The sequence below is a fragment of the Herpailurus yagouaroundi genome, unplaced genomic scaffold (assembly GCF_014898765.1).
Source record: "Herpailurus yagouaroundi ecotype Mexico unplaced genomic scaffold, PumYag 29, whole genome shotgun sequence".
Lineage (NCBI taxonomy): Eukaryota > Metazoa > Chordata > Mammalia > Carnivora > Felidae > Herpailurus > Herpailurus yagouaroundi.
Window position 1 is genome coordinate 48,999,508 of NW_024412377.1, and position 13,765 is coordinate 49,013,272.

The window sequence follows — 13,765 nt, forward strand, 5'->3', positions numbered from 1 at the left end:
TGATGAAGGAAAGCTTCACAATGTAAAGATAAAATTTGCTACAATTGCAACCTAAATTTGCAAATTATGGGTATGTCCTGTACACTGCTATTGTTGTATAAAAACCTATGTGATTTATCTTATATACACACTTATATACGTTACTTCAATTCCAACCCTTCACATCCTTCCTCCACCCCATCCTGCAAAAATATCCAAGCAAAAAACACAAAGAACAGCCAAATAAAACACTCTGGGGTATTTGTTGGCACGGGCGTGTGTCCCAGCCATGATACAGGAGAGAAACCCACCATTTCTTATTCTCCCACTGCTTTTGGACTTTCCTGGGCTTCCTTAGGACTGTTACTCATCAGAACAGTCAATCATCTCACCTCACCGTTGCCTTCTACAGAGATAAATTTAATGCAAAGCCCCATGACTTGGACCTATGACTTGTGAATCCTGAAGTTTCTCTTTATGGAGTCTTCCCATTTCTAAATTGGTCTTCCTGCAGAGAAAGTGTTGTAGCATTTACCGAATATTTATTAGAACATCAGATTTCATTGTTTTTCACATATATTAATATTCAAATATATTAATCCTATCTTCAAACAGCTGCCTGATGTTACCACGGTAGTTTAAGTAATGTACCATGTTGTCTAAGAGTCTCAAGCAGGAGTAGCAAACTTTTTGCAAATGGCCAGATTGTAAATATTTGAGGCATTGCAAGACACATTGTGTCATCTCAACTACTCCACTGTGCCACTGCAGTTCAAAAGCAGCCATGGACAATACACACAGCAGGGAGCATTTGCTCCAGTAGAACTCTATTTACAAAAATATGTGGTGGGCTGGTTTTGGCAATAGGCTATAATTTGCGGACCCCTGATCTAAAGAAAGAAATATCTCAATACTTTCTAGGGTGACACAGGAAGTAAAACAAGGTCATCACCTGGCCTTTCCCAACTACCCCACATTCTGACCAGAATATGAAAGCACTTTGCATGCCTGTTTTTACAACTATCCTGCATCATCTTGCAACATCCTATCTTGCACTTTCCCCGCCTAGATTTCCCATTTCACTTGAGGACTGAATAAACAGAGAACCACCCCAGGCCCTCCCACCTAGGCCCAGATAGTGAGCAGCTGCCTGGTCATTTTTACTGCAACAACTCTCTCTCTCTGCGGCTCTGCTCCCTGCACTGAGTTCAGAGCCCAGAGAAGGAGCCTGGCCTGTCTCAGCATCAGGTTGTAAATCACAGATAAGGCAGCCCTGCCCTGCCTTGTCTTCCCAACCTCTCAGATTAATTAATTGTCAGGGATACATTTCTGCCTGCAGAGGGTAAGAGATCACTTGAAAAGGGAGTCAGGAAGGAGTGGTGTGGGGAGGCGGGGGGTTTGTGAGCCTGTGAACCCAGCCTGGCTGATTACGTCCCACTCCAGTGAATCATTCAAAGCCCAGGACGCTGAGAAATGAGCATATTCCTGATCCACAGGCTGCACGAATCACCGCCTATCATCAATGCCTATGAGGCTGGTGCTGGAGGCTCTCTACTCTGGAACAGGAAGATGGCTCTAGACCACACCCCAGTCCTAGATGCACCTTGGGAGCCACTTTTCCTCTTGGGGGTTTGCTGTGACCCTGAAGGCCAGGAGACTAAAGGTGCCCACCCAATACCTACCCCACCCCCACTTCTTCAGCTTCCAGAGTTTCGCACCTAGTAGGTTTTAGAACCCTGAAGCAAGATTCCACTGTGGCGAGTGCAGGGCCAGAGGGGAGGATCACCCCGCCTTTACATTAGAGCAGCAGGGTACCAGGAGCTTTCATCTGAACAAAAGATTCTGTGGCTAAAAAAAAAAAAAAGTTTCAAGACCACTGTATTAGATGATCTCAGATCATCTAATAAAAGCTTAAATGGAAAAATGTCCTGGAGTCAGGAACTCAGCTCTTTTCCAGCAGCCCTCTCACTATAAGGCAGTCCTGCTGGGCAGCAGCCAGCATCTGTTACCTCTCCCCATGACGGCGGAGCCTCAGTTTTTAAATCCGCTTTAGATTTTTCTCCCCACACTGCTCTCCTACCCTACACATACACCAGTCTTTGGAAAGGAAAACAAAAAGAAAAGGAAAAAAAAAAAAAAAAAAGGAAAGGCTGCTGGAGAAACCAACACTGACATCAGTTACAAAGCTAAATTCTTCTCAAAGCAGAACATGATGTCCCCTTGGCCTGGAATGCCCTTCACCTCCACTTGTCTGCCCCGTTAACAACTCCTTGTCCTTTAAGGCAGCGCAAGGCCACCTGCTCCTGCCACTAATACTCTTGAAGGTGGCTCTTCAGGCCTGGAGTCTAGTGTTCTTCCCATAACCTGCACTGCTCCACAATCTGTGCTCTGGGATTATGGACTAGGTAAAGCCACCTTGGGATGAGTTCTTTCCGGGGAGCTGCTAACTGCACCATCTGGATGGGGAATGAGACAGACAGAGCTCGGGGGGATCCCCAGGCAAGGCGGCAGTGTTAGAACATGGGGAGTACTCAGCTCGTCGTGCCTTTCCATACCCAGATGTGCTTAGTTGTGGGTGAGTCACTACATGAACTGAGAACTGGGGATGAAATATGACGAATTTAGGCAAATATGGGTTCTAAAACCTGAACCCATTCTTCAGGTGTCAGCTTCAACATCACCACGTGGGAGCTTACCCCAATTCCCAAACCATGGGGCACTTCTCATTATCTTGGCTCTGATCCTCTACAAAGACCGATCCTGGCAGTTACCACACTTGAAACTATAGAGTTCTTGTGCTCCTACCATAAACTCTGATGTCAGGGGCAGGTCTGTCTTAATCTCCTGGGGCCAAGCACTGTGCTTGACATATAAGAGAAAATCATGATATCGCTGATGAACAAATGAAATGAAAGAGTGAGAGAGACAAGTGTTCACCAAATCTTAGAAGCCAAGGCCCATGAAAACCTGGCGTGATTTGAGAAATATAGAATTAGGCAGACAGCTTTTCCTTAGGTCAGTAGTTCTCAAACTTGCCTGTGTACAGAGTCACCCAGAGGGCTTGTTAAAACATTGGATTCCTGGACCCCAGTCCCATAGATTAGGACTCAGCAGGTCTGGGGTGGGGCCCAAGAATTAGCACCTCACAAGTTCCCAGGTGCCGCTGATGCTTTGGGAACCATGGTTCTCATCTGGCACGAACACGATTACAAAAATGGACCCACACATGGGCTGGAAAATTATATTCAATCAGATGATTGCAAATACACTTTCTGTCTTTGCAAAAAAAAAAAATTTTTTTTTTAAAATTTCTATAGAGAATTTATGGACTCCCTAAGATTAAGCACCAAAACCTAAAGATCTTCAGACTCAGTTTAAGAAATGTTCATCTAAATAACACTAGTTGCCTGATTTTCTATCTGATTAATGTATGGAGCCAGAAGAGATTTTTCCTTGTTTCCCCCCAGTCCCCCAACTGTTCAAAAGAGCAAAAACAGCCCTTGGTCAGATTTAAGGCCAAAATCACATGACAAACTGGGAAAAGATCAATATTTCAGCATTTCCCCCAAAGTGGTTTGAAGCCTGGAATGGAAGCTATCAAAAGAGTGCTTTTCTGTAAAAAAATAAAAACAAAAACAAAAACCCTTGTCTCCCCCTTACCTCTGCATAATCAGCCACAAGGTAAAGTTCCACGTACTTCATGGAGTGTAAATCTTCCCTTTTCATCTAAGAAAGAGATATATGCAGATCAGAGCTGTAGAAATGATGAGCGTTTCCTCATTTCGAAAAACTACTAAGATATTGAGGAGGGCGCCTTTTGGGATGAGCACTGGGTGTTGTATGGAAACCAATTTGACAATAAATTTCATATATTGAAAAAAAACTACTAAGAAATAGTGCTAGTTAATAAGCAGTGCTGGTTACTAACTTTACACCCAGCACTAGAGCCATTCTGGCTGCAGTCGCCGTTACTCTCACTATACCTTCTGCCTGCCATCTTGGTTATCATTGGGGCTGCTCTGAGACTATCAGTCCAGTCCTTTATATTCAAAAAGTAATGAGCTGGGCTTGCTAGTACATAGGCCAACATACTGTGAGGGAACATGCTGAAAGTCAAGTTCCCAAAAAGCATTTAAACCACATAGCTCTATTTTCAGTATACATAAATACAAGCATTTTGTGCATATGGTTAAGTGGCTATTCCAAAAAGGGAGGCATAAATTCTTTTCTCACATTTTAAAGTTTCTGAAGTCGGCATCTCAGGGTATTTTAAATGTCATAGTGTTTTTCCCATCCAATTTATCTCATCCAATACAAGAGTATCTCACAGCAGTGAACAAGATAATAACTTAGACTATAAAAGAAAGGTAATTTCCTCCTTCTTGGCCATCTCTTTTAATTTAGAAATACCCCTGGATCCAAAGTAAGGATCCTCAGAGGGGACAAGCCTACCCCCAGGTTGACTCTTGCACTGAGACTCACCCTGCGAGGTCTTTTCTTGGTCTGGTTCGTAAACTCAAGGACCCAGTCCCTGGTGGTGGACTTGTAGTGCTCAAACCCACAGTTCCCCAGGGGCAGCTTGAGATGTTCAGATCTGTAAATGAGGTGGTGGCCCTCACTGCCAGGAAGGGGCTCGATGATGTAGCTGAGGTTACTTCTCACCACAATCAGTCCTCTGTCAATGGGAGAAACAGAATCTCTGGTCAAAGATTATGGTCCTGGAAAAGTCTCTTGCTCAGGCCTCAGTTTCCCCATATGCAAAATGACATGTTGGTTTTGATCGCTGTTTTTTAACCTTATTATGGGTCATGCATAATGACTTCTGGTGAGAATCTGATGCAAACTTAGACTTCCTCTCCAGAGAAATGCACATGCATATGAAAGGTGGCACACAATTTCAGGTTTTAAAAGCTTATTATGAAAAAGCTCAAAGATTCCAAAAAGGCTCACCTGGGACAGTTAATAATAGAAAGGATGGTGAGACCAGGATTCCCAAAAGCCTCTCAAACTCAAACATGGCATATGACAAATCAAAAGTCAAAACTTTATACACTCAGAAAAAAATGGTATGGTGACCGGAAAGGAAACACTGGTCTAGGGGTGAGGAGGCCCAAGTTCTGGTCTCAGCACCAACATTAAGCTGTCAGATGGACTTCAACAAACCTCTTAAAAAAATAAAATCATTCCAAGCCTCAGTTTCCCCATGTGTAAATGCAAATAATTTACTACTTTAACAGGACTCCAGATGATTAAATGGATTAAATTTTTGTGTACAGAAACCAAAGCTAGAGGCATTACCGATGGCATTCCTGCTAGCCACAACAAGGCCACTCTTTAGTGAAGTGATGTCCACAACCAAGGACATGTGATTACTCTTTTCTCTTGGTTAGAGAAACAATGATTGAACTCAGAATAAGGACATGTGTTCATTCATTATATTCTCTCACTCAATGAATCCTTAATCTGTACTAGATGTGATTTGGATATAATCCCTGTCCTTGAGTAATTCACAGCTCACTGGAGGGCAGTCACTCATTCCACAAGTATTTCCTGAGCTCCTGCTATGTGCCAGGCATCAGACTAGTTGATGAGGATGGAAAAGTGAACAAGACAGACAAAGTGCTTGCCCCCACGGAGCTTAGATTCTGAACATGGGAATAAATCACTAGAGTATATAACAGAGAGCGCAAAAAGATTTCATCGCTTCTAACACTGATGGATTAGACACAGCTGCCTGGGAGTGCTACATCAATGAGGCTTCTGAGAGCTTTATCTCCACAAGGGGAGAAAGAGTGCCATGACTTATTATCAATCACTATCACAAATAATCAATGGAAGGGTGAGTAGAGGCCCACATAGCAGGTATTTGCCATCCTTGATGCAGTGAGATGAATACTATAGCAAGAGAATGCACTCCGTCAGGACTCTGGGGGAGGAAGGAGCTCAGCAAGAGGTCCTGAGGCATCAGCATCATTTCATGAGCTCCAAAACCTCAGGCCCTCCTCTCTCCAGAATGTTCAAAAGCTGAAGTATCTCCAAGTCAGTCTTTGCCACTCCAAACTGGCAGGACCTCTCTCTGGCTGTCCTGGCTTCCACCTCCGCCTCCACCCCATCAAAGCCCTGCCCAGGTTTTGCCCTTTGGGAAGAGCCTGCGATGCTTGTGGGAGAGATAGAGCCAGCCTCTGATCAGCAGCAGCCTTCCTGGAATCCATCCCTGGCTGACCTCACTCCGGTGCCAGGGAGCCTGATGACTTCCCGTCGGCCTCACCCAGGCTGACGCAGCAATCCTGGACCAGCCCCACAGCAGGACACCCAAGGTGCCCCCTGAACAGCTGGGGGTGGGAGTGGGGTGAAGAGCAAGGGTCACATCCGCTCTTGAGTCCAGGCAGGAAAGGGCAGAGGGCAGAGCCACTGCGGGCATCCTGTTCCCAAGCTTTCTTCTCATCTCAACTGACCAAGGCCCCTCCCGTCACCTCAGTTTCTCCCAATGGCTCCAAACATTGGAAACAGAGGGCTTGACCGCAAATCAGATGACGGTTTTGTGTGCATCAGTTTGTGGCTATGAAGATAATACCCAGTGAGTGGAAAGTTCCACACAGGAACCAGTGAAAGTTCCAGTGTAGTTGACCAGGCATCATTTGAACAAGCCTCTGGACCAAATAGAACAGAGATCAAGTCAAAGATTGGTGCATGGTGAATAATAATAATCATGGTGGCTATATAGAGGCTTTGCTATAGTCCAGGCACTGTGCTGAGTATTTTATTATTCACACCAACATTTCTGATCTTTACAAATGTTATCCCTGTTGTACAAATAAGAAACTAGGGCTAGGTGAGGATAATAAACCGACCCAAAGTCACACAGGTAGTAAGAACCTAAGCAGTCTGGTTCCCACAACCTTAACCATAATCTCACACTGCCTCTGTCACAACAGCCCTGTAGAGTGGATCAGAAAGATATTCCCAGTTAAGTAACAGGCACCAGAAACTCTCCCTGAGGTCTGCTTGGCCTGTCTGAAGTAAGATATCAGTCTGCTGGGAGATAAGAAGACAAAGGAGGCATTTAGTCTAGTTTTCATTTTTAGATGCCATTTTTTGAGAGTTAACCATATGCCAGGCATTGTGCATACAATCATCATTTTCATTTCATCAGTGTTATAAGGTACCATCATGAGTCCCATTTTATAGATGAGGAAACTGAGTCCCAGGGAAGTTAGATAGCCAGGTCTGGCAGACTCTGGACCCCATGCCCTTAACCTCTATGCCGTCTGCCTCCATCAGCAAGTTCCAAACCTATGGGTCAGAGACCTCAAGGATCAGAGCTCTCAGAGCTATCTATTAGAATATTCTACAGAGTGTATTAAAAATACAGATGGAGGAGACTCAGATTCTGTAGGCCAGAGCTTCTGCACTGTAAACAAGTCCCCCGGTAATTCCCTGTGCAGTTACACTCAGGAAGTTTGGCCCGCAGCCCAGGCTTGGGGGCAGGAGCCTGTCTTTTCACAAAGCCCCAGGCGATTCTGCTTCAGGGAGTGAGCAGATTACACTTTGAGAAACACAGGCTCAGAAGGACACCAAAGGTCCTTCCAGCAGTAAGACTCCTGGCCACTTCCTCCCCTCCTCCCTACTGTGTTCTTCGGTAACTCACCCCGTGGCACGGTTGCAATCCTCCCAGACTGCCTGGTTTGGAGGAGAAGCTGGCACAAGCCCGAGCACTTTATAGTGAGCACCAGCTTTGAAGATGGTGGGGGGAGGGGGGTTCTGAGACTCTAGTTTCTGGGGCCCTCCCCTATCACCACCCCCAAATCCTGCTAGCTACTCTCCCCTGAGCACCTATGGGTCATTTATCTTTCCAGGAGCCTCAGTTGATCTAATTTGCTAAATGTAAGCACTGGCAGAGCTTAGCCAGAGGGCACGGGAGGGGGGCCCAGGAGGCTGGGTGGCTGGGACCTCACACGCTATCCTCCATTCCATTCTCCAGCCTATTTCTCATTGTTAGGAGCTTGATATAAATGAAATTATACAGAGGAACCCAGGCAGGGCAGGACAGGCAGGCAGCAGCGAACGATTCATGTTTAACTCCTGAACAACCACAGGACTTACCCAAATGCACCCTTCGGAGTCCATTCGGAGCTAAACCCAAGGGGACACATCCCACGTCCTTACATCCAGAGCTGCTCTAAGAGGTAACCACCCTGTTACCCTGCTTTCCCTCTTCCCTCCCCAGTCTCCATCCAAGGAGAAAAAGTTACTGGGAACATCAAAGGCAGCACAGTAGGCAGAAGGCATATAGGTGACGTGCGCCCTCCGGGATAGGGTGGCAAGGCACAAGTGGAGAGTGTGGGCTCAGGAGGGAGACACATCTGGATTTGAATTCTGGCTCTGCTGTCTACTAGCATTATGCTAAGTCAATAATGCTGGCTGGCTCACACTGTGGCTGGGATAATTGACTGAACGAATAGGCAGCCATTCGGTAGCCCTTCAACACAGGTTTATTGAACCTACTATGTGCCAGGAGCTGTTTTAGGTGCTGGGGATGCAACATGATCAGAGAGTACCTGCTCTCAAAGAGCTTGCACTCATCACCTAATGCAAATCCACCAATGATGTCATGATTATTCCCATTTTATAAGCGAGAAAACTGACACTAGAGAATTAAAGTGAGTTGTCAGGTTTTTAAAAATTTTTTTTTAATGTTTATTTATTTTTGAGAGAGAGAGATCAAGAGACAAAGATAGTGGGGGAAGGGCAGACAGAGAGGGAGACAGAGGGTCTGAAGCAGACTCCGTGCTGACAGCAGAGAGCCCAATGCAGAGCTTGAACTCACAAACCGTGAGATCATGACCTGAGCCGAAGTTGGACACTTAACTGACTGAGTCACCCAGGTGCCCCGAGTTGTCAGGTTTTAAACCAGGAATGGCTTGAGTCCGGAATCTATACCTGTCATGACTGAACGGTACTGCCCTGTGAAGACTTACTCTGTGCCTGATACACAGGTAGCATTTATTGTCTGTTCTTCAGAAGGAAGGCCAGATATTCAAAAGGGAAAGGCCATGCCACTCCTTGGCAAAGCGAAGACAAGGATGGACTGCCATGTACTTATGAGCCACCTCCTCCTGCCCCAGGTGCCCAGCTCCCTGAGACTGTCCACTGTCTCTGCGACACAGAACTTCCAACATGGAAGAGCCCTTTGCGTGATCTGATCTACCTTCCTTTTTCAGATGAGAGGAACCAAAGCCCAGAGAAGAAGGAACTTGTCAAGGTCAGTAGCTAGAGCCAGGGGGAAGAGCCCAGTCTTGTGATCAACAGGTTCCTCACTCCCCAGTGGGATCCTGACACCAGCCCCCACCCCCACCGCCCACCCGCAGCCCTTGCACCATGAGCAACGTCTGCAAAACTGAGTAAGGCCCATGGGAGGTGCCAGCCCAGCCAAGGTAAAGCCAAGGAGAAAATGATTTGGGGAGGGGAAAGCTTGAGATCACACAGCCAGGAGGCGTGGAGCTAGGTCTCAAACACAGGTTCCTTGACTCTAAGTTCTGAGCTCCTTCCAGGCCATCATGCACACATAATCTTGCATTCACTTTTAATCTCATATTCTTTCTCCCTGGCCTCTCTCACAGACTTGAGTCCTGGGCAGGAGTAAGGTATAACCACAGTCAGTGGGGGCCCCAGAGTTTTGAGGACAGAGCCACTGTAGGAGTGAAGCATCAAATAAAAACCACAGATGATTTATTGTATATCCTTCTCTGTATATGAACTTGCCAGACACACATACATAAGACACTATGCAGCCATGCAAAGAATGAGGTAGATCTATATGTGTCTAAGACATAATGTTAAGTTGGAAAACAATTACAGAATGTTATGTACTGGGTAACCTCGTTTGGATTAAGAAACACCAGGTATGCACACGGGTGTGCCTTGCATTTATGTACACCCCCAACAGTGATTATACATGGAGATGCAATTGGATGGAACCGTGGAACAGGATACAGAACTTGCACTTCTTTTAACTGGATACTTCTCGAGTATTTGAATGTTTAACACACTAGTTGTACAATAATAATTTTTAATAAGCATTTTCTTTAAAAATAAACAACTTACCATTGAGGTAAAAAAATGTTTTGGGGTGCCGGGGTGACTCAGCCAATTGAGTGTCCAACTCCTGATCTTGGCTCTGGTCATGATCTCACAATTGGTGTGATCGAGCCCCACATGGAGCCTGCTTAAGGCTCTCCCTCACTCTCTGAACCCCTCGCTTTCACTCTCAAAATAAATAAATAAACTTAAAAAAATGTTTTTTTGCAATCAATACCTCTCTTGATGACAGTGAGCTAGGGACGGACACACACACACACACACACACACACACAGAGTATCTCCCAGAACCCACAGACTCACTCACGATCACTTCATCTCAGTACTCTCTAGATTTCTTCACAAATAATCATCCCTCCTCACATTTATACTGTGTTACTTTGCAAAGCATTTGTACATGTGAAAAGTCAGGTAGACATCTAGAGGATGAGTCGTTGATCAGAGACAGGCTTCGGGGGCATGGACACCCAGCATCCCTAGTGAAATGGTATTTCACTTGTGTATTTTATGAGTATCCACAGCTGCCACGTGATTCTCAAAGGTGTCAGTGGCCCAAATGGGATTACAAAACACTATATTACATATCAATGTTCTTTTTTTGAAAAAAGTATTTCTAAAAGGATAAATAAGATAACTGGTAACAATGGCTGCCTCTGGGGAGGGAGGAACCCGAAAATCCTGGGTGAAAAAGAAACCTGTCCTTCATTATACCCTCTTTTGTACTATTCGAATTTGCTTTTACTATGATCATGTATTACTGCTTCAATTAAAGTCACCCAAAGTACTGTTTTGGAGAGACGAGGGGGCCCAGCAACAATCTGGAAACTAAGGTGAACTCCTCTGTATTTGTATTATCAGCCTGAAGGTTCCATTTGGTATAAGTCCTACCTGTTTTCTCCAATCACGAGGGGCATGTTCCCAGGAGGGAAGCACAATCACGATGGAGATTTTTTCCATTGCAGCATGGTTTTATGAGCCTGGGGAGTGACTTGGGGGTTACGTGGGTTAGAAGGCTGCTGCAGCCTCTCCTTCTCTAGAGTCTGAATCGAGACATCTGGCATGCGTCTCTGGCTCTGAGGTCAGCCGGGCCCACAGACACCCGTAAGTTCTTAAGGTGTGTAGTGAGAAGGCTGGAACAGTCAGATGGGTGGACTGCACCAGAGGGAAGCATGCAAAATAGAAACACATGGACGGCTCACCCGGTTTCCCCCTGTCAGCACGGCTGCAGGAATGATTTGCAAGAGTCCAAGCCAAGTTCCCACTGCTCCAGACCATGGAGACAGAGGAAGAGAGAAGCAAGTCACACCTGCATGTTCCCTTTCTTCCTTCTTGGGAGACACACTGTTTACTTGCAGACTGCAGGTGGTGGTGGCCGGGTCTGTAAACACCACTGGGAGACCAGTTGGTTTGGCTCAACCAGGTCATCTGAGCAGGGGATCTGGAGCCACAGTTATGGTCTCCCAGCCAAAGCTTGTTTCCTGCCTAATTCCCTCCGGCAGACTCAACACGAGGCCTTACAGAGGAGACGTGGTCCAATTTATAAACAAACACATGGGATCTGCAGCATGAGGGGCCTTGCACTTGCATGTGAGCCTGGGGTAAGTCTTAGTTGGCATGGCTTCCCTGTTGTAAAATGATAATAATCCCGTATGTCTGTAGAGTGCTATAGAGCTAACACAGCACTTAACATGGTCTACCATGCCTATCATCAATGCCCATTTTACAGATTAGGAAACTGAGGGCCCAGAAAATTACTTTTCAATGTCTGTCTTTCCTCTACCTGTGTAGGACATGGGCTTAGAGTAGGCACCCGATATTAATTTGAATGAAAGAAACAGTCACTGAATGAACTGACCAACAGAGAGGAAGGGTACACAGTGGAAACACCTCCTACTAATTCATGGGAGCCCATCGTGTGCATACCTCCCAAAGCTGCCTTCAGTAACGTCACGTTCATAGCTTTAAATTGGTTATGGTGGGAGTAGTTCTACCAGCATATTGGCAGATACTACAACTCAGGGCTTTTTTGCCCCTTTTTTCCCCCCATAGTGTCAATTCATCAACACACTGGGTATAGGTGCCACGTAGTATAGGCAATTAAAACCCAATTGTAAAACCCGTAGTGTTGGCAATTAGAATACAGGTTTTTCAGATCCTCATCTCTTTTCCAAAAGAAGGAGAGAGTGGGAAGAGCCTAAATGAATGATATTTATTACTTCAACATACACGTGTAGATCCTACTATATGCAAAGCACTAGCATAGGCTGGAGGAGAGAAACAAGTATTTGAGAAACATGTATTCTCAGGTACAAACTGTAATGTGAACACGAATCCCCTGGGGATCTTGGTAAAATGTAGACTGTGATCCACTTGTTCTGGGTGGGACCTGAGATACTGCATTTTGAAGAGGCTCCCAGGTGGTGTCAATATCGCCCCTCTAACGGGGCACCTAGGAAGCAAGGGGCCAGGAGGCTGTTGAGTGCTACTTTATGCCAGCCAGTTCTGAACGTTAGAGATCTATTAACACATTCAATCCTTGTGACACTAGGGACATTTCCCCCTTATCCACATGTTACACAGGAGACCACTGAGGCCCAGGGTTACCCAGCTGGTCAACTGCTCCTGGCTCAAACCCAGGGAGTCTGGTTCAGAGAATGAAGAGCCATTCTCTTTCCAGTGGACCTTTCCAAGGACCTAGCTGGACCTTCTTGAAAGTGACCTTGCTTTCCCTTTCTCTTCTCCTCTCCTCTTCCATTTCCTTTCTTACCACCTACAAGTACTTCTACCAGAGAAGAGCAAAGGAGAAGTGGGAATAAGTGCTCACACTCATTTCAAGTGTATGAACCCTGTCTTTTATTTTCGATATTCTGATTTTTTGACAGCTGAGGCCTTGCCCTTCTCAGGATTGGCCCATTCCCAGGATGGTAAGCAAGTTTCAAATTCAGGCTCTCACCCTCTGGGCCCCTGTCCCCCTACCCTGGTCACCCCAGGGCCAGGTTCCAGACAACTGGGAAGAGCCCCTGTGCCTCAGATCCCACTGAATTATTCCAAGTAGCCAATACTAAACATACTTACCCTGCTTTGCCTGTTTCTTCCTGTAGAAACCACAGTAAAGACTCTTGCCCACATCCTCCCATCTCCCACACCCTGCCCCCTGACTGACCCGTATGCTTCCCTATGCGGTGTGCCCCTCCTCTTGGGATCTTGAGTACAATAAACTATTTTTTCAATGGCAGTCATCTCCTGGCCTGTTGGCTTCACCATCCCTAAATAATAATAAATTCAAGTTCCTCAAGACAGAGCTCAATCCAAGTGAAAATGTGGATCATCAATGATTCCCCTCTTCTCTGCCAAGCTCAGCCCTTCTTAGAACTGGCTGGCATACACTCTCAACAGACAGCTTCTCAAGGACCCTGCCCAGGGCCAGCCCTACCACTTGTCTAGAGAGAGGGCCAGGTGCTCCGCCAGCACTGTCAGGGCCTCTTACCTTATTCCCCGGCAGGTGCTGAGTGTGACACTGGACTGTTCTGCCTTCCTCACCGTCCCGTGGTAAAAGCAGTGGTCCTAGCAAGGAGAAAAGGGGGGGGTGGTCAGGCCAAAGGACACTGATAAGCATGGCGATGTTAATGTCTTGTGAAGGTCAGGGATGATTATATAGATCTTAACTTACACTCTGCAAAGAGCTTTC

The 13,765-nt window shown here is 46.0% G+C and overlaps 1 protein-coding gene across 1 annotated transcript in view; it reads right to left on the reverse strand.

Annotated features, from left to right (window-relative positions):
• The window catches only part of ADAM19 (ADAM metallopeptidase domain 19), an 81,051-nt gene that overhangs the window by 28,910 nt on the left and 38,376 nt on the right, over positions 1-13,765 (reverse strand). The window contains exons 5-7 of the mRNA XM_040443273.1: positions 13,565-13,641; positions 4,462-4,654; positions 3,640-3,705 (exon numbers count right to left, since the gene is read on the reverse strand). Coding sequence (XP_040299207.1) covers positions 3,640-3,705; positions 4,462-4,654; positions 13,565-13,641 — 336 coding nt within the window. The remainder of the gene's footprint in view (positions 1-3,639; positions 3,706-4,461; positions 4,655-13,564; positions 13,642-13,765) is intronic.